We start from the raw sequence: 19,477 nt of genomic DNA, 5'->3' as shown, positions 1-19,477 counted from the left end.
TGGCTGTGTCAAAGGGCACATAATTCGAATTACCACACATTGGCAATTCTACCGTACATTGGCCCAGAATAATCTTTGGCACTGTGAATAAACTTTGGGACATTTGTCAATTAATAAAATCTGGGAGGCACTGGAATAGTTGCAGATTAAGTTTTCTATGAAACATATGCCTAAAATTTATGAAGGTGGATTAATATAAGCCATAGTAACTTTGCAGCAATTGCTGTATGGACTAATCAGGGTCAAATTATCTAATAACTTTAAGTGAACATAAGTGGCCAGATCTGAGGTCTGGGCGACACAGAACTAGGCTTATTGTGACAATAACCGTATTCCTATTTTTAGGAATATATACCTAATGAAATATTGAAAACTACAGTAGCACCAAGCACGCACACATTGCTATTTATACAAGTATACAGGCTAAAACTATAGCCCAGGTTATAACTGATCAAACCCTCGTTTTTGTGAATATTCAATTCACTAGTACCCCTATTCGTGGATAATCATTATTAATATACAATACTCATTACTCTGCTATCACCCATTATACTGAATGATGATAGCGTAAGTTTATGAAGCTGAGATTACACAACCTTGATCAGAATTTATACATGAGCTCTACTATTCAGATTAACACTATGATGGTAACCATTACCGAGTTGATTTATTGAATTATTTAGATCACTATTACTAGTGAATTTATTCAGGCCGAATTATCATAAATTGTGATCCAACGTGAAACTCATTATACTGATTTGGGCACTGGAGCAAATTTTAATCGTGTATGTATTAACCAAACAATTTTGGTTTTTTAATTTTAATACCAATAAAAGTTATATTTTAATATCCTGTTGAGGAATCCCAACCTTTAGTTCAGACCTAGAGTGCTGTAAGTGCATACTTTGGGTAGTCTGGTATCCTCCATACCATTCTTCCTCGGTGTTCATATTTATATTTGTGCACAAGCACCATTTCCTCTAACACACAGTAGAATTAATCTAACTCTTACCTCTGAATTTGACTTATTATTAGAGGAAAAGTCTAAGTAGTGCCACTGTTCATCCTTGTGTGTTTAAGCCTGGGTGCAAGGCCCATAGGGAAAATTACAAAATAAATGAATACAACACACAGAAGCCAGGCACTCGCTTACAAGCTCTCAGCTAAGAATAAAAAGCAAAACTGGAAGAGTTAGTTACCGCGTCTGTCCAAATGGGACAAGCCCAGGTACCACGTCAAGGTCTCTTCCAAAACCTGGGTCCCTAATACAGCCATACAAATGCAAACTCTCAATCAAACTGGGAACAAGTCAGGGTTCACAGACTTATGTAATCTCCCTAGACATATACAAAACACGGAATGGGACTGCCCTCTCAAACTGGACTGGGTACACATCCCATGACCCTGCAACATGCTCAGCCCTGGGTGCTATATCACTCTCAGGAAGCTGTGCTGTCTCCAGAGTCACAGGCAGTTAACCCTAGACAAGCCTGGGTGCAAGCCTTGTGCTATACTTTCTGTGTGTTGCATTCATTTATTTTGTAATTTTCCTTATGGGCCTTGCACCCAGGCTTGTCTGAGGTTAACTGCCTGTGACTCTGGAGACCAACAGCTTCCTGAGAGTGCTATAGCACCCAGGGCTGAGCATGTTGCAGGGTCATGGGATACCTAGTCCAGTTTGAGAGTGCAGTCCCCTTACCGTGTTTTGTATATGTATGTGTGTGTGTGTGTATATATATATATATATATATATATATATATATATAATCCTGAAGAAAAAGCGCACTCCAAAGGACTTAATAATGCTTCCACTTTAATGTGTTTACGTTTTCAAGCCTTAGCAGCTCCTCCTCAGACAGACAGAAATTGAACAGTTACACTTACCACCACCGTGACTTTATACACAGCACTTCTGAGCGTCGCGCTCTACACGTTAGACCCTCCCTAAAGTGGGAGTAGTCAGCCGTGTCAACGTAACGCTGAATAACAAAAACACCAAAACTAGTGATATATAACATTTTTACCAACTAAAATGCAAATAATAGAACAGTGCAGTAAACAGACACCGGCGGAGACAGAAATGTAGGGTGTCCGCTTGTGATAACTTGTTGCAAGTCTATATGTTACACAGTAACCATAGAAACTGTCAACAGAGCCGCTGTCAAAAAGTTGCGGAGCCGATAAAGAAAGCCTCTGTCATATCTGTTCCGGTGATGTATGTTAGATACATATAGAGGGCATCCGAGTTGTAAATCATGTTAAGACTTAAACCAGAGCCCACCTAGACAGACCGGAGTCAACAAAGAAAAATAGCAAAGTATCACGCTTTTTCTTCAGGATTGTGCATTTTGTTTGCTGCACCCAAGGCTTTAGAAGTGAAGTTTGGAGTGCACTTTGTCTCTTTTTTATATATATATTTATTTATTTTATCATTTTATATTACTATCTCAAAGGGTCCCTTTAATGTTAAATATCCTTAAAGGGATATGAAACCTCCCAAAAAATGTATTTTCTGATTCAGACAGAGAATACTATTTTAAAAAAAGTTTCCAATTTACTGTCAAATTTGCTTCCTTCCCATAATTTTCTGTGTTAAATAGGAATAATGTTCTTGAGATTCTCTATAATAGCTACTTTACATTAGATGCACCTATTTCTGTATTGTTTTCTGTAGCTAATATCTCTCTGATTCCCAAAAAAGGTAAAGATTTGGAAGATCTAGCCTCGCATAGACCTATTTCAGTGTTAAACACTGACTACAAAATTCTTACCTCTATTATAGCTCTGAGACTCTCTTCCGTATTAGACAAACTAATGCATCCTGATCAGTCAGGTTTTATGTCCTTCCAGAATCCTGCTAAAAATTTCCGCAAAGTTGTAACTTTAGTAGACTATGTATGGAATATTGATCAATTCAAACAAAAGCCTAGCTACAAAGATCCCGCATTTTTGACCCTAGATGCAGTTAAAGCTTTTGACTGTATCACCTGGGGACATCCATTTACAACATTAGCCAATTTTGGCATTAAGAATAATTTTTTTAGGTTCCTGGAACAGTTATATTTTAACCCAATCTCATTTCTGTTGATCAGTGGGTCAGTATTTTCTGCAAATACATTACAGAGAGGTACGCGACAAGGATGTCTCTTGTCTACGCTCCTTTTTAACTTGGCCCTTGAACCTTTAGCAATACGATTAAGAGCCAGGCTATCAGGGAATCAGGGTTGGTTCTTTTACTTTGAAAACGCTACTCTATGCGGATGATCTTTTGATATTTTTAGAAAATACTGTTCAATCAATACCAATTATAATGCAGTGTTTGGAGGAGTTCAGTTCATTTTCTGGTTATAAAGTTAATTTGGAAAAAAGTGAATTGATGAGGATTGGGAATCAGAATAGGAAACGTGTATTTTTTCTGTTTAGAGAAGTGGAAACTATTAAATAGCTGGGAATTGAAATTCATAGGAATCCTAAAAATTGGTACAAAGATAATTTTACAACTTTATTTTTTAAGATCCAAGAGGATTTAAAATTATGGACTTCTTTCCCACTATCCATTACGGCTAAGGTTAATTTGATCAAAACTATTATTTTCCCCCGTATTCTGTACCCTCTTCAAAACTTACCTCTTTTTATCTTGAACAAAGATTTAGGTAAACTTTCTTCCTGGTTTTCCCAATTTATATGGAGCGGTAAGAAAGCCATTTTGCATTGTCCTCTCCAGAGTTTACCTGCAAACATTAAGCCTCTTCTCTCTTTTAAGAACATTATTCAGGCGTGGTAAAAGTGTTGCTCCTTGCTACAGATTGACTTTACTTACTCAGAATATTTACCTATAATAGGTAATCCTCAATTTACTCCAGCTATATACCATAAGGTTTTTAAAACCTGGTCAGTCAACGGACTCTGTAATATTCAGCAGTTGTTGGATGAAAATAACCAAATATTATCTGCTGGGCAGATCTTTCAACGTTATGATCTTCTTCATAACAATCTTTTTGCCTATTTTCATTTGAGGCATTATATCCAATCTCAGAACTGGCCCACTTGTATCGATGTCACGTGGTCTGATATCAAGATGTGCATACATAAATTTAATACTGGTAAAGCCTCGATTTCATTAATATACGACATTATGCTATCTAAGCAGGGAGATAGATTCCTGGATAGATTGTGTAAACTTTGGTTTTCTAGTATCCCTACGACAGATATTGAGAGAATTCAAGAAAGCTTCCATAGTTTAGCTGAATGTCAGATTGCTGTAAGCTGGAAGGAGTCGCATATGAAATTAATGATTTTTATTTATCTCCGCTCAAAGTTGCCAAATTTTATCCCTAAAATTTTTCTGCCTGTCCTCGCTGTTCTAACAGGGATGCTGAACTGGTGCATATGTTTTGGTAGTGCACTAAAATTAAGCAGCTCTGGCAAAAGTTCTATATTGGTTTAATATAACGCATCTCACGTTGTTTACTTTAGCTTTAGAAGAGATTATCTTCTTGGTTATCAGATCTAGTGTTAATCCCATGATAATAATTTTAAATACTGTCATAATGATAGTTAGATAATTCATTTAAAAAAATTAGAAAGCCAAGCGTATCCCAAATTCTGAAGGGGATCCCATCTCAAATTATTTATGAAGCATTCCACTTGTTTTGTGCAACGGAGGAAAGAATACGGCCGTTTCTGGGAAGATGGGCCACAATCATTAAGTCCTTCCCAATTCCGTTACAAGAGCAATTACTATCCCCTTTTTTGTCCTCTATAAGTTTTGCGGAATTAGTCTTAGCAGGTGTGTTTCCTGGGACATGGATCACAAATAGCAGAGAAATTAACTAATAGCTAGTTCTTGGGAGGGAGAATAGTGTTATTTATATGTTAGTAGCTGGTGTCCCTAGCGGTGGGATTGGGGGGGGGGGGAGTGGAGATCATTAGTAGGTGTCATTGACCTCAGCGTCAAGACCTATCAGGAACCTCGAAGGTGAGGTACTATGTTAGTGTCCTGCGTGACATACGAGTGTATTTGATAATGTTCAGCTACTGGTTGACAATAATAAAAATGAAGTTGTAAAGGAATAATGCTGCCATCTAGTGCTCTTGCAAATGGATTCTTGCAAAAATGCTGCAACATAGTGCTCCAGAAATGGGTCAGCCCCTAAGAATACATCCCTGCTTTTCAAAAGAAGATAACAAGAGAATGAAGAAAAATTGATAATAGAAGTAAATTAGAAAGTTGTTTAAAATTGCATGCTCTATCTGAATCATGAAAGAAAAAAGTTGGGTTTCATATCCCTTTAAAATATGTTTCATGAGCATATATATTACAGCTCATCTGTATGTTTGTAAGATGTTTTTTTCCATATTGCTCACTCAAGAAACTTTAAGTTTAAATTTAAATTACGTAATCAGTAATTTTGTAAACATATTAGATGGGGTAGGGCAATAATTGAGAGCTGCGTTTTTATAATGCTTTATAGTAATGGGTAAGTAGTGTATTGATGAATAATTATTTTATAGCTAAAGACAAACAACTTTAATGTTATCCAACTTTTATTAGTCAGCATCTGCTAGTTTCCTGCTTTAATTTTGTGATCACTTTATAATTTTTGTTATAGTTTTAAACAACTATATTGTTGGTATCAAGAAACACAAAAAGAAAAGGGGAAGGGAACTTAAAGGTACACACGCTCTTACAAAAAGTACCAAAACGCACAAGAAAATACTATATTCCAACCATACAAATTGTAATTTAACTACATTTTTCACTGTATGTGGTTTTAAAAGATAGATACGTATAACCTGATTGTGACCCAGAAAGACTAATTTTCAGACTTCATAATACATTTCTACAAACAAGTTAAACCGTTTTATGGTATAGTACCTTTGATGTTTAGTATTTTCTTGTGCAGTTTTATGGTTAGGCTTTTTGGGTACCTAAGTTTCATATTTAAGACCATTGTTTTTCTAGTGTATGCACATTTAAAGGGATATGAAACCCAATTTTTTCATTCATGATTGACAGAGCATGTAATTTTAAGCAACTTTCTAATTTATTCCTATTATCACATTTTCTTCATTCTCTTGGTATCTTTAGTTGAAAAAGCAGGGATGTATGCTTATTTGCCAGACCATTTTCAGGTTCAGCACCTGGGTAGCGCTTGCTGATTGGTGGCTACATTTAGCCACCAAAAATGGGCTGGCTCCTAAGCTTATGTTCCGGCTTTTCAAATAAAGATGCCAAGAGAATGAAGAAAAATGAATAATAGGAGTAAATTAGAAAGTTACTTAAAATTGCATGCTCTATCTGAATCACTAAAGAAAATAAATGGTTTTATATCCAAGGACTTTTCATAGTTCCAAACTCAATATATTTTTCGTTTTTTTAGTTAGTTAGCTATTGTTGACCACAAAATTCTAACTGTATATTGTTTTGTTTTTTTCTGAGCTCTTTAAAACCATTCCTATATATGTTATGTTGCAGAACATGAGAAACAACATTCTGGATTATTCAGAATATTATTTTTATAGGGCTTTTGGGTTAGCGTGTATAAATCTTTTTGGTTGAATACATGATTGAAAATATCAGTGTTGATTTTAGCAATTAACTTTTATTTTAAATGTAATTACAGAAAGCGCCCCTTCTCCTACATTACAGACCGAAAATGGACTTGCTGTAAAATAACTTAAATGTCCTATTGGGACAAAGGTTTTGCAGAGACTATCATGGGCACCGCCCCCGAGCATCCTGTTGCTCAGAACATGTGACATGAACCAGCGAATTCAAGCCAGATGATTGTAGCGCTCCAACGGAAGACCCTGTTCACTTTGATTCATTTCTCTTGCGCAACATGAATGCCAGAGCTCTGGACAGATAACAAATATTTATACTTTTTGTACAAAAGAAATAATTTTTCACAACTCAAGACACTACCAGCATGGCGTTTACAAATATTGAAAACACTTGTCATGACTTTATGTCTTTGCTGCAAATTACATCCAAATTGGATTTGAGATGTATTGTTCATGATATATATATATATATGAAAAATAATTATAAAGAAATAAATATATATATATACATATATAAATATAAAAGAGTAAAACAGAGATTGACACCAAATTAACCTTAGGTTACATTTTAATTTTGAAAAAAAAGAGTTTAAAAATGATTTGTTTCTTTTGCAGCTACTTTATAAAGCTTATTGTGGCTTTCAGCCATGTGTAGAACTTTGTAACAACTCCGTAAAAGACATTTTTATCGTTTGTGCTATAAACCAGCATTCCTGGAGAGCTTTGGCTGGGGAGAATGATCAATATTAACGAATATTCAACATTGTAATCAAATAGGGTTCTTGTAGGCAATGCAGTGCTATATGGTTTTAATTATGTTGTGTTGTCACAGTGCACTTTTGATCCGGTGCTGCAATATTAAACATAATCTGTTTGCTGCACCATAGCAGAGCAGTTACTGCGTATCTTACATTCTTGTGAGAAGTAGCGGTTTGCTCTCCCGTTGGCACAAAACCATTCAAAATAATTAGCGTAGAAAATTATATTTTCCAAGGCTCTGTTTATTAATTAACCTGATGACTTGTGTTGCAATTTAAGAGATCTTGATTGCTCCTGGTGCTAAGTTTATCTACTAGACATCTTATTGTTTTTGGCAGTTTATATTTTGTAACGATGGACAATTTACAGTCAACTATAAAATCACTGCTCAGAGAATGGTTAAACCCGAGTGAAATAGTTATCCTTGGGGACCTGTAGGCCTCCCTTTTTCAAGGTTTCTTTAGGATTTAACTTGGAATGTATTTTTTATTACTGTATACATTCATAAAACTATTTTCATGTTTGAAAATATCCTTGGGGAATCACTTGAATTTGTAATGGTGCTACCTTAAACCTTCAGTTAATTGTGAGGCCCGTTGTGTGCTCTGTACATGAGTCCCCACCAATCAGAATGGTTCTATCTGTTTATTCATACTGGAAGCCAGTGATGACACATACAACCGGTTCTTCGTTATGAAAACTTTTAACATTCTGCCTTTTTTTTTTTAACAAAAATAACGTGACAACCTCAAAAGTAAAAGAAAAAAAAAAAGAGCCTTTAAGAAAATAATAATAATAAAAAAAATGTCAGAAGTTCCTTGTTCTCCGGTATTTATTCCCTTTATAAGAGGTGTGGAACAAGGTAGGGGTGTTGTTTGCACGGCTCGGTCCAACATTCTACAGGCCTTGTAAATGAAGGAGATATACTGGATATCAGAAGGCCTCTGTGAGGTACAGTTTAGTATTACTCCTTGAGCATCACACGAATTGTTACATTTGAGAATGGGCAAGAAAGCACTTTTTTGGCAGATTTTATTGATTACTTTTGTGCTATCGAGAAAAAAACAAACAAACCACACGTAGCCTATTTTTTATTTGAGATGTATTTTGAAAGTGGAGAATTTTTGTTTGCAGTGAAGGGTTTTAGAACTGCTTTTACTTATTAACAACAACACAATAATATTTATGTTTCTGAAGTACTCTACAACCATAAGACCACGGATAAGTATGCAGTTTCAGTTAATATAGTACTTATTGCAAATAGAAACTTCTGACAGAATATATTAAAAATTTAAATAGGAATGTGGGGTTTAAAAATAACTTTATAAAATTATTTATTCTATTTTAAGCTTTCTATATTATTTTACCATTGAACACTTTTAAGTGACCAGCTTTATTTACGGGCATATAAAATGAAATTGTACAATGTTTGACAAGCTTCTCCTTTTTTCTTTCTTTTTTTTTTTTTCTTTCCTTTGTTTTTCTGTGATGGTAATAAAAAAAATGCATCCTGAATGCTGCTGTGCAATAGATTGCAAAATGTTTTAAATAGATCAATTTATACCCATTCAGTGCTCTGAGACAATATTCAGTTGGGACTTTCAGAACATTGAAAGTGGATAACAAAAATTTTGTATTTTGGATTTTTGAGCAATGGTGAAAAATTCTGTACAATATTGTTTTTTTAATTTTATAAGATGTATTCTAAAACTGTTCAAAGGGACATTGTATTGTAATTATTTCTACTCTTTAATGTGTTTTCAATTATCTATTTTACACGCTGGAGTGTATCAAATTGTTTACAAATAGCTGATCTACATTTATTTTGTCATTTGAAATAGCTGTTGTTGCCTGTTGAAAGCACCATGCATAGTGAAAATGTGAATACATATTATTCTCTGTAGAAAAGCTATGTAAACAAGCATACATCAAGTTCCCAGTGGGCATGGAATAGATAGGTGATACATTTTCTTTTTCAATTGTTTTCTCTAAGTATTATTTTGTTGTGTAGATAAGATAAGGAAGCCTTTATGTATTGAGTGATACAACTCGATCTGCTATTTCTGGAGGTGCAACCAATTTATATGGGCATGTTCTTGAGAATAAAGGGTTGAGGTTTCAAGCAGCACAGATTTCATACATAAAATAAGTAAACAAGTCATTGGAAACACATTAATTGGAAATCAATTTTACAGTGCAATGTCCCTTTACTTTCTATGCATTTACTGTATTCCACACAAAAAATTCAGTTAGTATTAGGATGTTACTAGGTTATTTGAACTGTTGATACTGGACACCAAACCATTTTGGAGTATATACATATTAAAAAGGTGCTATTTATAAACATGTATCATATTTTTTGTTTACAATCACATTTTGTTTTAAATATCTGAATACAGATCTATGATTTCCTACCCACACAACCTTACTGTGTTATATCAAGCGCAAATGACGTTTATATGGAAAAGTTCAATTTGCCTATTTTACTGTGATTTTCTTTTCTTAACAGAAAGTGATTTCAAACACTGAATGTTAAGTTGAACACGTGTATCTTTATAGCTTCTTTTGTTTAAATACAATGAAAATATCTTTATTCAGGTACAATTCTATGGATGCAGCTAAATGTATTAACCCTAAAATGTATGGCACCTTTTTTGTGATTTTTATTTTTTGAGAAAATCTTTAATATTTGCTAATTAAATTCTCATAAATAAAATATCAAAAGTTGAATTGAAAAATAAATGTAATAATAATTAATCCCATTTGTTATTTGTTCTGCCTTACCTGGAACAAAGTGGAAGAATAACATATTCATAGTCATATTCCCTTTATGTGAAACCGTGCAACAAACAGTTTGAGTAATTTATGGTTAAACTGAATTGTTCAAACTAGAAAAAATAAATCATTCTCATTATAAAACTGGATTTAAAACAAGAAGCCATTGCTTTCACTGCAATTTTTTAATACTTTATTTACTGGTAAAACAAATGTTCCCAAACAAAATACATTACTCAAATTTAACAAAAAATACTTGAAAGTTTACATTTTGTGTTACTGTGTAAAAAAAAGGTGTATGGATTATAGATTTTTTTTTTTGTTTGTTTAAAAATCCTTTTGGGAGAGGTTTATATTGCTTAATTGTTTTTCTTACAGTGAAGCTTGTATTCTGTGTTTTGCCAATTAATATTATATGCTTGTAATAAAAGCAAACAGAAAAAACGAAGAGTAAAATTTGTGTTTTTTTTCCTATAATTCGGAGATTAGATGTTAAAAAAAAAAAAAAAAGATTAAAATGTTTTATAACATTGTATATATTTTATGTATAAAGTGCTACTGTTTTAAAGTTGGCGCTATATTTGTTTTAGAAAGTAGAAACTAACAAAATGGCTGCAATAAAATGCATGAAAAACAAGCCTAACCAACAATGCATTCCAAGTAATTTATTTTTATTTAAAGGGACAGTAAACACCTTCAGATTAAATGAAACAACTTTATGATATATTTTCATCATTTATTTTGACCACTTTTCATGTAGTGAAGCTCTGAAAATTGAGCAATTTCTACTTCTCGGACATAAAAAGCACCTTACTGACTTCTCATGACTAACACTGTTATATAGCTGTACGTAACTGGTTTTAACTACCAACCAGAGTATACTAAGCAAGGAGAAACACAGGAACAAACAAACATAAATGATGGGATTACCCAGTCTGCAGATCTGCCCTCAGATCCTTCAGAGCCCTGAGCTGCACTTTTCTGCTCCATTTTGTGGGAGAATAAAACAAAGGAGAAATAGCACAAATACAACTCCTCAAAGAAGGGAGAATGCATTACCACTGCACTAGTAGGAAACTGCAACTCTAAAGACACAATGCTGTGATTTAGCACATGAAGAGTGATGACATCACAATGTTGACTCCCCGCTCTTAAATTCCTGCTTGTTGGTCTTTGTAACTATAGAGACAGAAACTGCAGTTTTACAATGTAAAATACTAGTAAAATCCTAGTGGACAGGAGGGGAATATTCCCACATGTGATGACTCTTACCATTCATTTATCAGGTAAGCATTTTAAAATTGTTTACTTTCATACAGGTGGTGAGAGTACACAATCCATTACTCCTGGGAATTACTCTTCCCTGACACTAGGAGGAGGCAAAGATTCCCAAACCCCAAGAGCTCTAAAATAACCCGCCCATTTCTCCTCCGAGTACAGTGATTGTTGGAGGAATGTATTGGAGTATAGGCAGTGACATATATTTCACCTATTGGAATTTACTCACAAGCCTTTCCACGGATGTCGCAGTGACTTGTCCTTTGCCTCCTCCTGGTTCGTCAATATACTCCTATTCCAGATCCTCTGTTGTTACATTTCAGCACTGGTTTTGGCTTCCTACTGGTTTCCATTAGTAGTGGGCTGCCAATTGGTAAGTACTATATTATTTGGCCCCCTATAAGCCTCTTAGGTTTTTGTTATATGTATATGACCATGGGACAGTAATAAATTTATATTTTTTTTAGGTAGTTCCCTTTTTAAAAAGGAAAATGGATACTCAGTTCACACTGTAAACACAGTGATATTAAGAATCACAGAGGCGCCACCCAAGGCTGATTGATGATTCAGGTAGTCCCACCAAAGGGCTGCTCTTCACAGGAACAATAAATCTGGGTAATATAGGAAGAGAAAAAAGAAGGCGCTCCAATGGCGTATTATGTCAAGGGTATAGTCCCTCCAACCATAATATAAGTACTTGAAGCTTGTGAGTATATTTCCTATCGGGGCCATTAAATGTGGTTGGAGGGACTATACCCTTGAGATTAGAGCTGCAACAACTAATTATCATAATCAATAATAATCGATTATGAAAATAGTTGTCAACGAATCTCATAATCGATTAGTTGGTTGGCAATCAGTTGGTCTGTGCACAACACCAGCTGCTTCACTCCACTGAGCTCCTGCACATGGTATTGTGTTTTATGGTTATGTCCTTAGCTTAAAGGACGTCTACAAACGTCTACTTTTCACTTTTTCAGGACAGTATAAATTTACAACTACTCCTGGCTTATGTGCTACCCAGATATAATAGTCATCATTTGGATTGTTTATAGTAAATCAGGTGATTTGGGACTATGATTTGCATGATATAGTGCTGAGCTTGTTATTTCCACCTAGCCCTAGATGATGGGAGTTATTTAAATTGATGTGCACTATTATCTGTTTGCACAATTATTAGCGGATTGCTTGCTATTGCTGATTATATGTACTGTATAAATAAATGTGTAAGGCTTTGTCCTGTTATGGATATATAGTCTTTAGCACTTTTGATTATTTTTTTTTTATATATTTTTAATAAATTGTGATACTATGTACCAGATTTAACCATCTGTTATTTTTAGAGTGGACTAGATATTTTCCCCTAACCTTATAGCTGATTATTTACCATTGCTTATAGATATTCAAGATATTTTTTTTTATGTTAGAATTAAGTCCAGGGTTACTTTATTGAGAGGTCCCTTGCCAAGGTAGAAAATACTTTGCATTGGTGGAGCTAACAAAGATAAATATCCCAATTTGGCGAAATTGGCAAAACCCTACTTATGCATCTCAGGCACCTCAACACCATCTGAGCACCTCTTCTCTGCTGCAGGAAATATAGCAGCAGAGAACCAGCCTTAGCCAGGAGCATGTGGACATGTTGAGATTTTGCATTTCAATGCAAAGTTTCTGAAAGAGTGAATAACAATTTTAAAAACAGTGATAGTCTACTTGTTTGTAGTCATACCTCTTTTCAAACAGTTTGTGGTTTTGTTTTGCTTAATTTTAAAAATCTGTTCTGCTGCTTAAAAATTGAACAAACAGTTGTGTTAATGTAAAGTTTTAGTCTGAAGTTTATATTCGTAACACTCAATAACAATATGTGGATTTTATTTAAAACATAGGAAACAATTATTGATTTTTTTTATCCAATTAGTCGATTAATCGAAAAAATAACCGGCAAATTAATCGATTATGAAAATAATCGTTAGTTGCAGCCCTACTTGAGATAATACGCCATTGGAGCGCCTTCTTCTTTTTTCTCTTCCTATAATACCCTTTTTAAAAACTCTATAATATATTTATTAATATGCATCATGTTTTTGCCTGCGTACATTTTTTTTTACTAATTAATGGGTTTCACACGCATATATTTTGAAACGCATGGCGGAATTTTTTGCCTGCATACTTTTTTTGATGCAAGCATGTTGATATGTCAGCTTTTGGCCTGCGTGGGTTGACGCTTACCTCCTTTCATATGTACACTATTAAGATAACAGGTGCCCTGTATTCTACCACATCTCTGCTTCTATAATTTTTGAATTTGTAATTTTTTTAGAGCTCTTTTCAGAAGGGGGTAAGTGTTTCCCTTTCTTTAAAGCTTTTTTTATTGAGGATATCGCAGTTTAGCTGTATGCTTATTTTTTTTCTGCACTTAACTTTCTGTACAAGTTCCTTTCAGTTAGACTTCTGACTTAGAAGTTAGGTCTTCTGAACACTCCCCTACCAATCTTAAGTGTTTATATTGTTAATAAGCTGAGGGTTTATCTGTGGTTAACTTATGCAATAAATGTATTCATATTTGAATGCATTCTGGCCTATCTAATGTTGTGCTTGCTTTTAAGGGTGTTACTGCTCCTTTTGTTTCTTACAGCAGAAGTCCAATGGTAGAATTTAAACTCCTAATAATTTTTTCCTCCACTCAGAAGCATGTTCCTCTGGTTTTGTCTGGAAGTAAAGTGTGGTGTCATAAAACCAGAGAATTTATCCTTAGAATATGCACATAGTTAATTCTTAAACTATACTGTGTAAAACATTTACAATAGGCTTTGGTCTAGTCTTTGTTGAAGAAGGACACTCCCATTTAGCCTTTGATTGGTTTATGGTAGGACACACCTTACTTTTGTAGATTGCAGGGAATTGTTCATTTTCATGCCTATATTATTTGTATTCTAATAAAATAATTTTAAAAGTTGCTGAAGTATTTAAATTTTTTTTTTTAACATGTTTAGTTATGCATAGTAAAACTAAATTAAAGGAACAGTTTACTCAAAAATAATAATAATTAAAAAAAAAATAACAATTAGGCAAAATGTTTGATCCTAAAAATAGATTTAAACTGTAAAAAGTTTTATATGATATTATTTGTTTTAACTTCTATGTTGTCTACCTTTTTGCTTTCTGACAAAATACTTGATTTAATCTTATTGGCTATTACCAAACTTTTGTAATGTTACAGCCTAGAATTGAAATTGAAATTCTGAGGGTTTGTACAATAAGATTTACACAACGTATCCACTTTTGAAATTGATTTTTTTTTTCTTTTACTGTGAAACAGATGATTAAAAATAAATGCATACTTTTTTTTTTTTAAAGTTGGACAACTCCTTTTTGTTTTAATATTCTGGTACTAATTATCACCACATCAAGTTCTATCTGGAACAAGGCTGAGCAGTAGAAATCTACTCCCTTATCTGCGGTCCCTGATCCAAAGGTTCTGGTAGGGGGCAGGTTAAGCTTCTTTCAGGACGCTTTGTTTTAGTCTATTCTAGATCCCTGTGTTATAAATATAGTTTCCGGGGTTATCAAATAGGATTCAGAATGAAGCCTTCCATGGGAAGGTTTTTTTATGTCCAATGTTCTGAGAAATCCTGTGAAGACTCAGCCCTTTTTTAGTCAGTTTTGGATTTAGAATCTATTGGAGTGATTATTCCTGTTACTTTGTTGGTACAGGGAATGGGGTTTTATTCTAACCTCTTATTTATTCCTTTATAGGTGTGAACTTTCAGACCAGTTCTAGATCTAAAGGCTCTGAACTAATTTCTCAGATTTCCTGCTTTCTAATTGGGGACTTTTCAGACTTTTCTGCCTTTTGTTTTGCAAGGTCAGTTTATGTCCATAATATATTTAGGGGATGCTTTTTAAAAAATTCTATTTCATCTGTAATCTCTACAGATGTAAGTCTTTCAGGATGGGGGGGGGGGCATCTGGGGGTCTCAGAGAGTTCAAGGGGTTTTTGGTCTCCTTGGGGCGAGGTTTCCTATTAATGTTTTAGAACTCAATTTTCAGAGCCATTCAGAGTTGGCCTCTGAGTGGAAAGGGAGTCAAACATTAAGGGGGATCTCACAGTTGCCTAGCTATGGGGGAAGTATCACAAATTCTTTCCTAGGCAGAAGTCAATTTCTGCTATTCATATTCCTGGAGTGATCAACTGGGAATCAGATTTTCTCAGTTGTTAATCCTTGCATCCAGGTGAGTGGTCTCTTCATCTGTATCTCTTCAAGCAGATATTGGATCTTTGGGGTCTCCCATAGATGGATCTGATGGTCCCTCGGTTCGATCTCTAGTTTTCCAGGTACTGTGCAAGTTCTATGGATTCTAAAATAGTGTTTGTGGATGTTCTGGTAGTTCCATTGTCATTTCGATTAGCTTATGTTTTTTTCCACCTCTGGTTCTTCTTCCCAGGATGATTGCCAAAATCAGACTAGAAGGAGCATCAGTGATTCTAGTTGCTCCGGCTTGGTCTTGGTATGCAAATTGGTATCTAGTTTAGATTAACAATTTGCCCTCTTTGGTCTCTTCTTTGCATCTAGACCTTTTGTCTCAACATCTGTTTTTCCATCCAGGTCTCAGATCTCTATGCTTGATGGCATAGATATTGAACGAATACTTCTTAGCTTAGAGAGTTCTCTGATTCTGTTATTGGGTCTTTTATACAGGTTTGTAAGCCTGTATCCAGGAATATTTATTAAAAGCTTTGGATAACCTTTATTTCTTGGTGATCATGTTTTTCCTGGTTTTCTTTGTGATTTCCTAGGTTTATCCAATCTTTGCAGGATGGTTTGGATAAGGGTTTATCCACTAGTTCTTTTGAAGGCCAGATTTTATCTCTTTCAGTACTTTTCCTCTGGAAGATTGCTTATCTTCCAGATATTTATAGTTTTGTTCAGGATTTGGCTAGAGTGAAGCCTATTTTCTCCTTCTTCTTGGAGTCTTTCTTGGTATTGAAAGATTTTTTTTTTTTTTTTTTTTAAGGATAAGGTAGTTTTTAGGACTAAATTATCTAAATATCTTTTGACTATCAGTTGGGAAATTGTTGTCCCTCATTTGTGTCTTAATCCCTAATTTCTTCAGTTTTTTTTTTTTTTTCTTATTGTTACATATTTTAGATAATGTTAGAGCATTGAAGTATTATGTTGATGCTACTAGAGTTTTCAGACAAACTTCTAGTTTGTTTTTCTTTTCTGGTTCCAGGAAAGGGCAGAAAGCTTCTTGGTTGAGACTACTGATCCATTTGGCTTTCTTTTTTGGAGGCAGGTCAGCCTCAACATTTACAAATTACTACTCATTCTACTAGATCATTTGCCATTTCTTAGCATTTTAGGAATGAGGCTTCTGTTGTCCAACTTTGCAAGGCAGCTACTTGGTCTTTTTTGTATACTTTTACTAAATTCTACCATTTTGATGTTTTTGCTTCTGATGCAGCATTTGTTAGGAAGCCCTTCAGGCAGGATGGTTCTTGGCCTGTTGGTTATTTTTTCGTTGCATGGTTTTGCACATTTTGTTGGGGTTATTTTGGAGTTGTGGATTTAGTTTATTAGGGAAAAAAGATGTTTATTAAATCTCACCCTTTATGTTTCCTTATTCGTGGACTCCACAGCATGGGCATGATCCCAGGAGTAATGGATCATGGACTCTAGCCACCAGTATGAAAGAAAATATAATGTATGCTTATCTGATTAATTCATTTATTTTATGTTGTTGGGAGCCCACGAGACTCCACCCTTAGTTTTTTTTCCTGGTGTTGTTTTTTTCTTGTGCACATCTTTTTTTCCCTTGCTCCTATTTTCTTGTTCTTATTTATTTTCCTACCTCTTTGCTTCGCTATACTTTAGACTGAGATGTAAGGATTTTATAGAGCTATTGGGGTTTTGTGAATCTTTCCCTTCTCCTAGTGGGCATGGAAGAGTAATTTCCAGGATTAATGGATCGTGGACTTTCACTACCATTAAAGAAATTAATTTATCAGGTAAGCATAAATTATGTTTTTCCTGGCTATTAGATTGTTGGTCTGCTGTGACAGCTTCTGAGGTAGCATCTGATGATGCATCCTTGGAGGATATGCTTTACATTGCTACATTTACAAAGCTGATTAAGACTGCTAATAGCTTCATTTGGGAAGCAGCATGTTGAGATGGTTCCCTAGGTGTACTGCCACAGCTGTTCTAGCTACATGTGCCTTATGGCTTTAGTCTTGATCTGTGGAAATGGTTTTGAAGAGTTAATGCTCCCCTTCCATGCTAAGACCCTGTTTGGTTCAGGCCTAGATAGTATCATATTTGCAAATACTGGTAATAAGGTAGCTTTCCTTAGTAAAATGATGATGGTCCACAGTCCTCAATAACATATGAGATATTTTTCCCACCACTAGGAGGAGGTCAAGAACAAATACAAGATCTTTAAAACCCTCCGACCTCCCATCTCTCTCTTAGTTTTATTCTTGGCCTCATAGGAGATGGTTGAGAATAAAGGTTATTCCGGCTACATGCTTATGGATTCAAATTGGGAGCTCAGACCTATGGGAGGCACAGAGTCCTTGGGGAGTTTACACAGAAGACAGCAGCTGAATGGTAAATGGACGCAGGAATACCATGTTATGTGCACAGCATTTTCCTAATGGAACTTAAGTCATAACTACCCTCAGGGAAGCCTCTGACCCTTTACAGCCCTCTGGCAGCTTTAGGGGTAATTTTTTGGGCACTTTTAAAATTTAGGGGTATGGCCCTTTAAGAAATCCGGCAATTGCTTAGTGCAAGATGTGGTTTTGTAGTGGAGGCTCCAGTTAGGCTGGGGAACATGTTTTTTTTATAATTATGGGGTTATTATGCTTGGTGCCCTAAATTTTATTTAGAAGGAACGAAAAGTATTTTTTCTTAACTACAAAGACTCTGGCTTTGCTCCCAGCGGTAGCTCTGCCCCCTGTGTTCCCAGGCTTGTTCTCTTTCAATCCATAGCCTCAGCAGCTAGATTCCTTCTACAACAGCTGGGGCCTGATTCTAAACTTATTTCCAGTACCTGCCAGTCCCATGAAGGGTGTGAGCATGCATACAGGAGCTGCCAGGGGTACTTAAGGGATTTTTTATTTCTTTGGGCTTTAAAGCTTATTACACTGGGCGATTGTATAATTGTCTGAGGGAGTGTTACATAGTGTAGAGGGCGCTCTACCAGGTTTTTTTTGTACTGTGTATTATATAGGGTGTCATTGTATGCGGATACATAAGTACAAACATGGAACAAAGTATTTTTGTCCCCACTGTTATTTCTATAGAGGAGTCAGTTTCTGATATTCCTCTAGCTACATATATTTGTTTACTTTACAGCCTTGAAGCCTGGTTCTTCATGTTTAAAGAACAAGCAATCCAAAAGGTCGAACACAACACTAAATCATCATGAAGTTGCTGGATTCTGTTCTGGTAGGGGCAGACTGAGTCTCTTTCAGGAAGCCTGATGCAGGTCAGTCCAGGACCCCTGTGTTCAAAATATCATTTCTCAGGGTTACAGAATAGACTTTCGGTCCAGACCTCCTCAAGGACAATTCATTCTGTCTCATGTTCCCAAACTTCAGTCAAAGGGGGCTGCCTTTCTACATTGTGTTCAGGAATTAGAGGCTATGGGTATAATTATCTCAGAACCTGACCTGTATCTCAACAAGGTTAAGGGTTAATCTGTTCATTGTCCCAAAGAAGGTAGGGACTTACAGACTTGTCTTAGACCTAAAGACTCTAAATATGTTTGTCAGGGTTCCCACTTTCAAGATGGAGACCATTCGCACAGTCTTGCCCTTAATTAAGGGTCAGTTTATGACTACAATAGACCTCAAAATGCATACCTGCACCTTCCCATCTACAGGGTCACTATCAGTTCCTGAGGTTTGCATATATGGACAAACACTACCAGTGTGTCACTCTTCCAATTCATCTGGCTACAGCTCCACACATATTTAGAAAAGTTCTAAGTGCTCTGTTAGCGGTAATAAGAGCTCAGGGAATTTTAATTGCACCGTATCTGGACAACATACTGGTGCAAGCTCCTTCTGTCATTAGCGATCACTCCTACT

General features: G+C 35.3%; 1 protein-coding gene across 1 annotated transcript in view; it reads left to right on the top strand.

Annotated features, from left to right (window-relative positions):
* PCGF3 (polycomb group ring finger 3) overlaps window positions 1–10,551 on the top strand; it is a 299,567-nt gene extending 289,016 nt beyond the window's left edge. The window contains exon 9 of the mRNA XM_053702738.1: window positions 6,627–10,551. Within this exon, the coding sequence (XP_053558713.1) occupies window positions 6,627–6,674 (48 nt within the window). The 3' untranslated portion in view covers window positions 6,675–10,551. The remainder of the gene's footprint in view (window positions 1–6,626) is intronic.
* The last annotated feature ends 8,926 nt before the right edge of the window (window positions 10,552–19,477 follow it).

The sequence above is a fragment of the Bombina bombina genome, chromosome 2 (assembly GCF_027579735.1).
Source record: "Bombina bombina isolate aBomBom1 chromosome 2, aBomBom1.pri, whole genome shotgun sequence".
In the NCBI taxonomy this organism is placed as follows: Eukaryota; Metazoa; Chordata; class Amphibia; order Anura; family Bombinatoridae; genus Bombina; species Bombina bombina.
The sequence above is the reverse complement of the archived record's forward strand: the minus strand, read 5'-3'. Positions and strand labels throughout refer to the sequence as shown.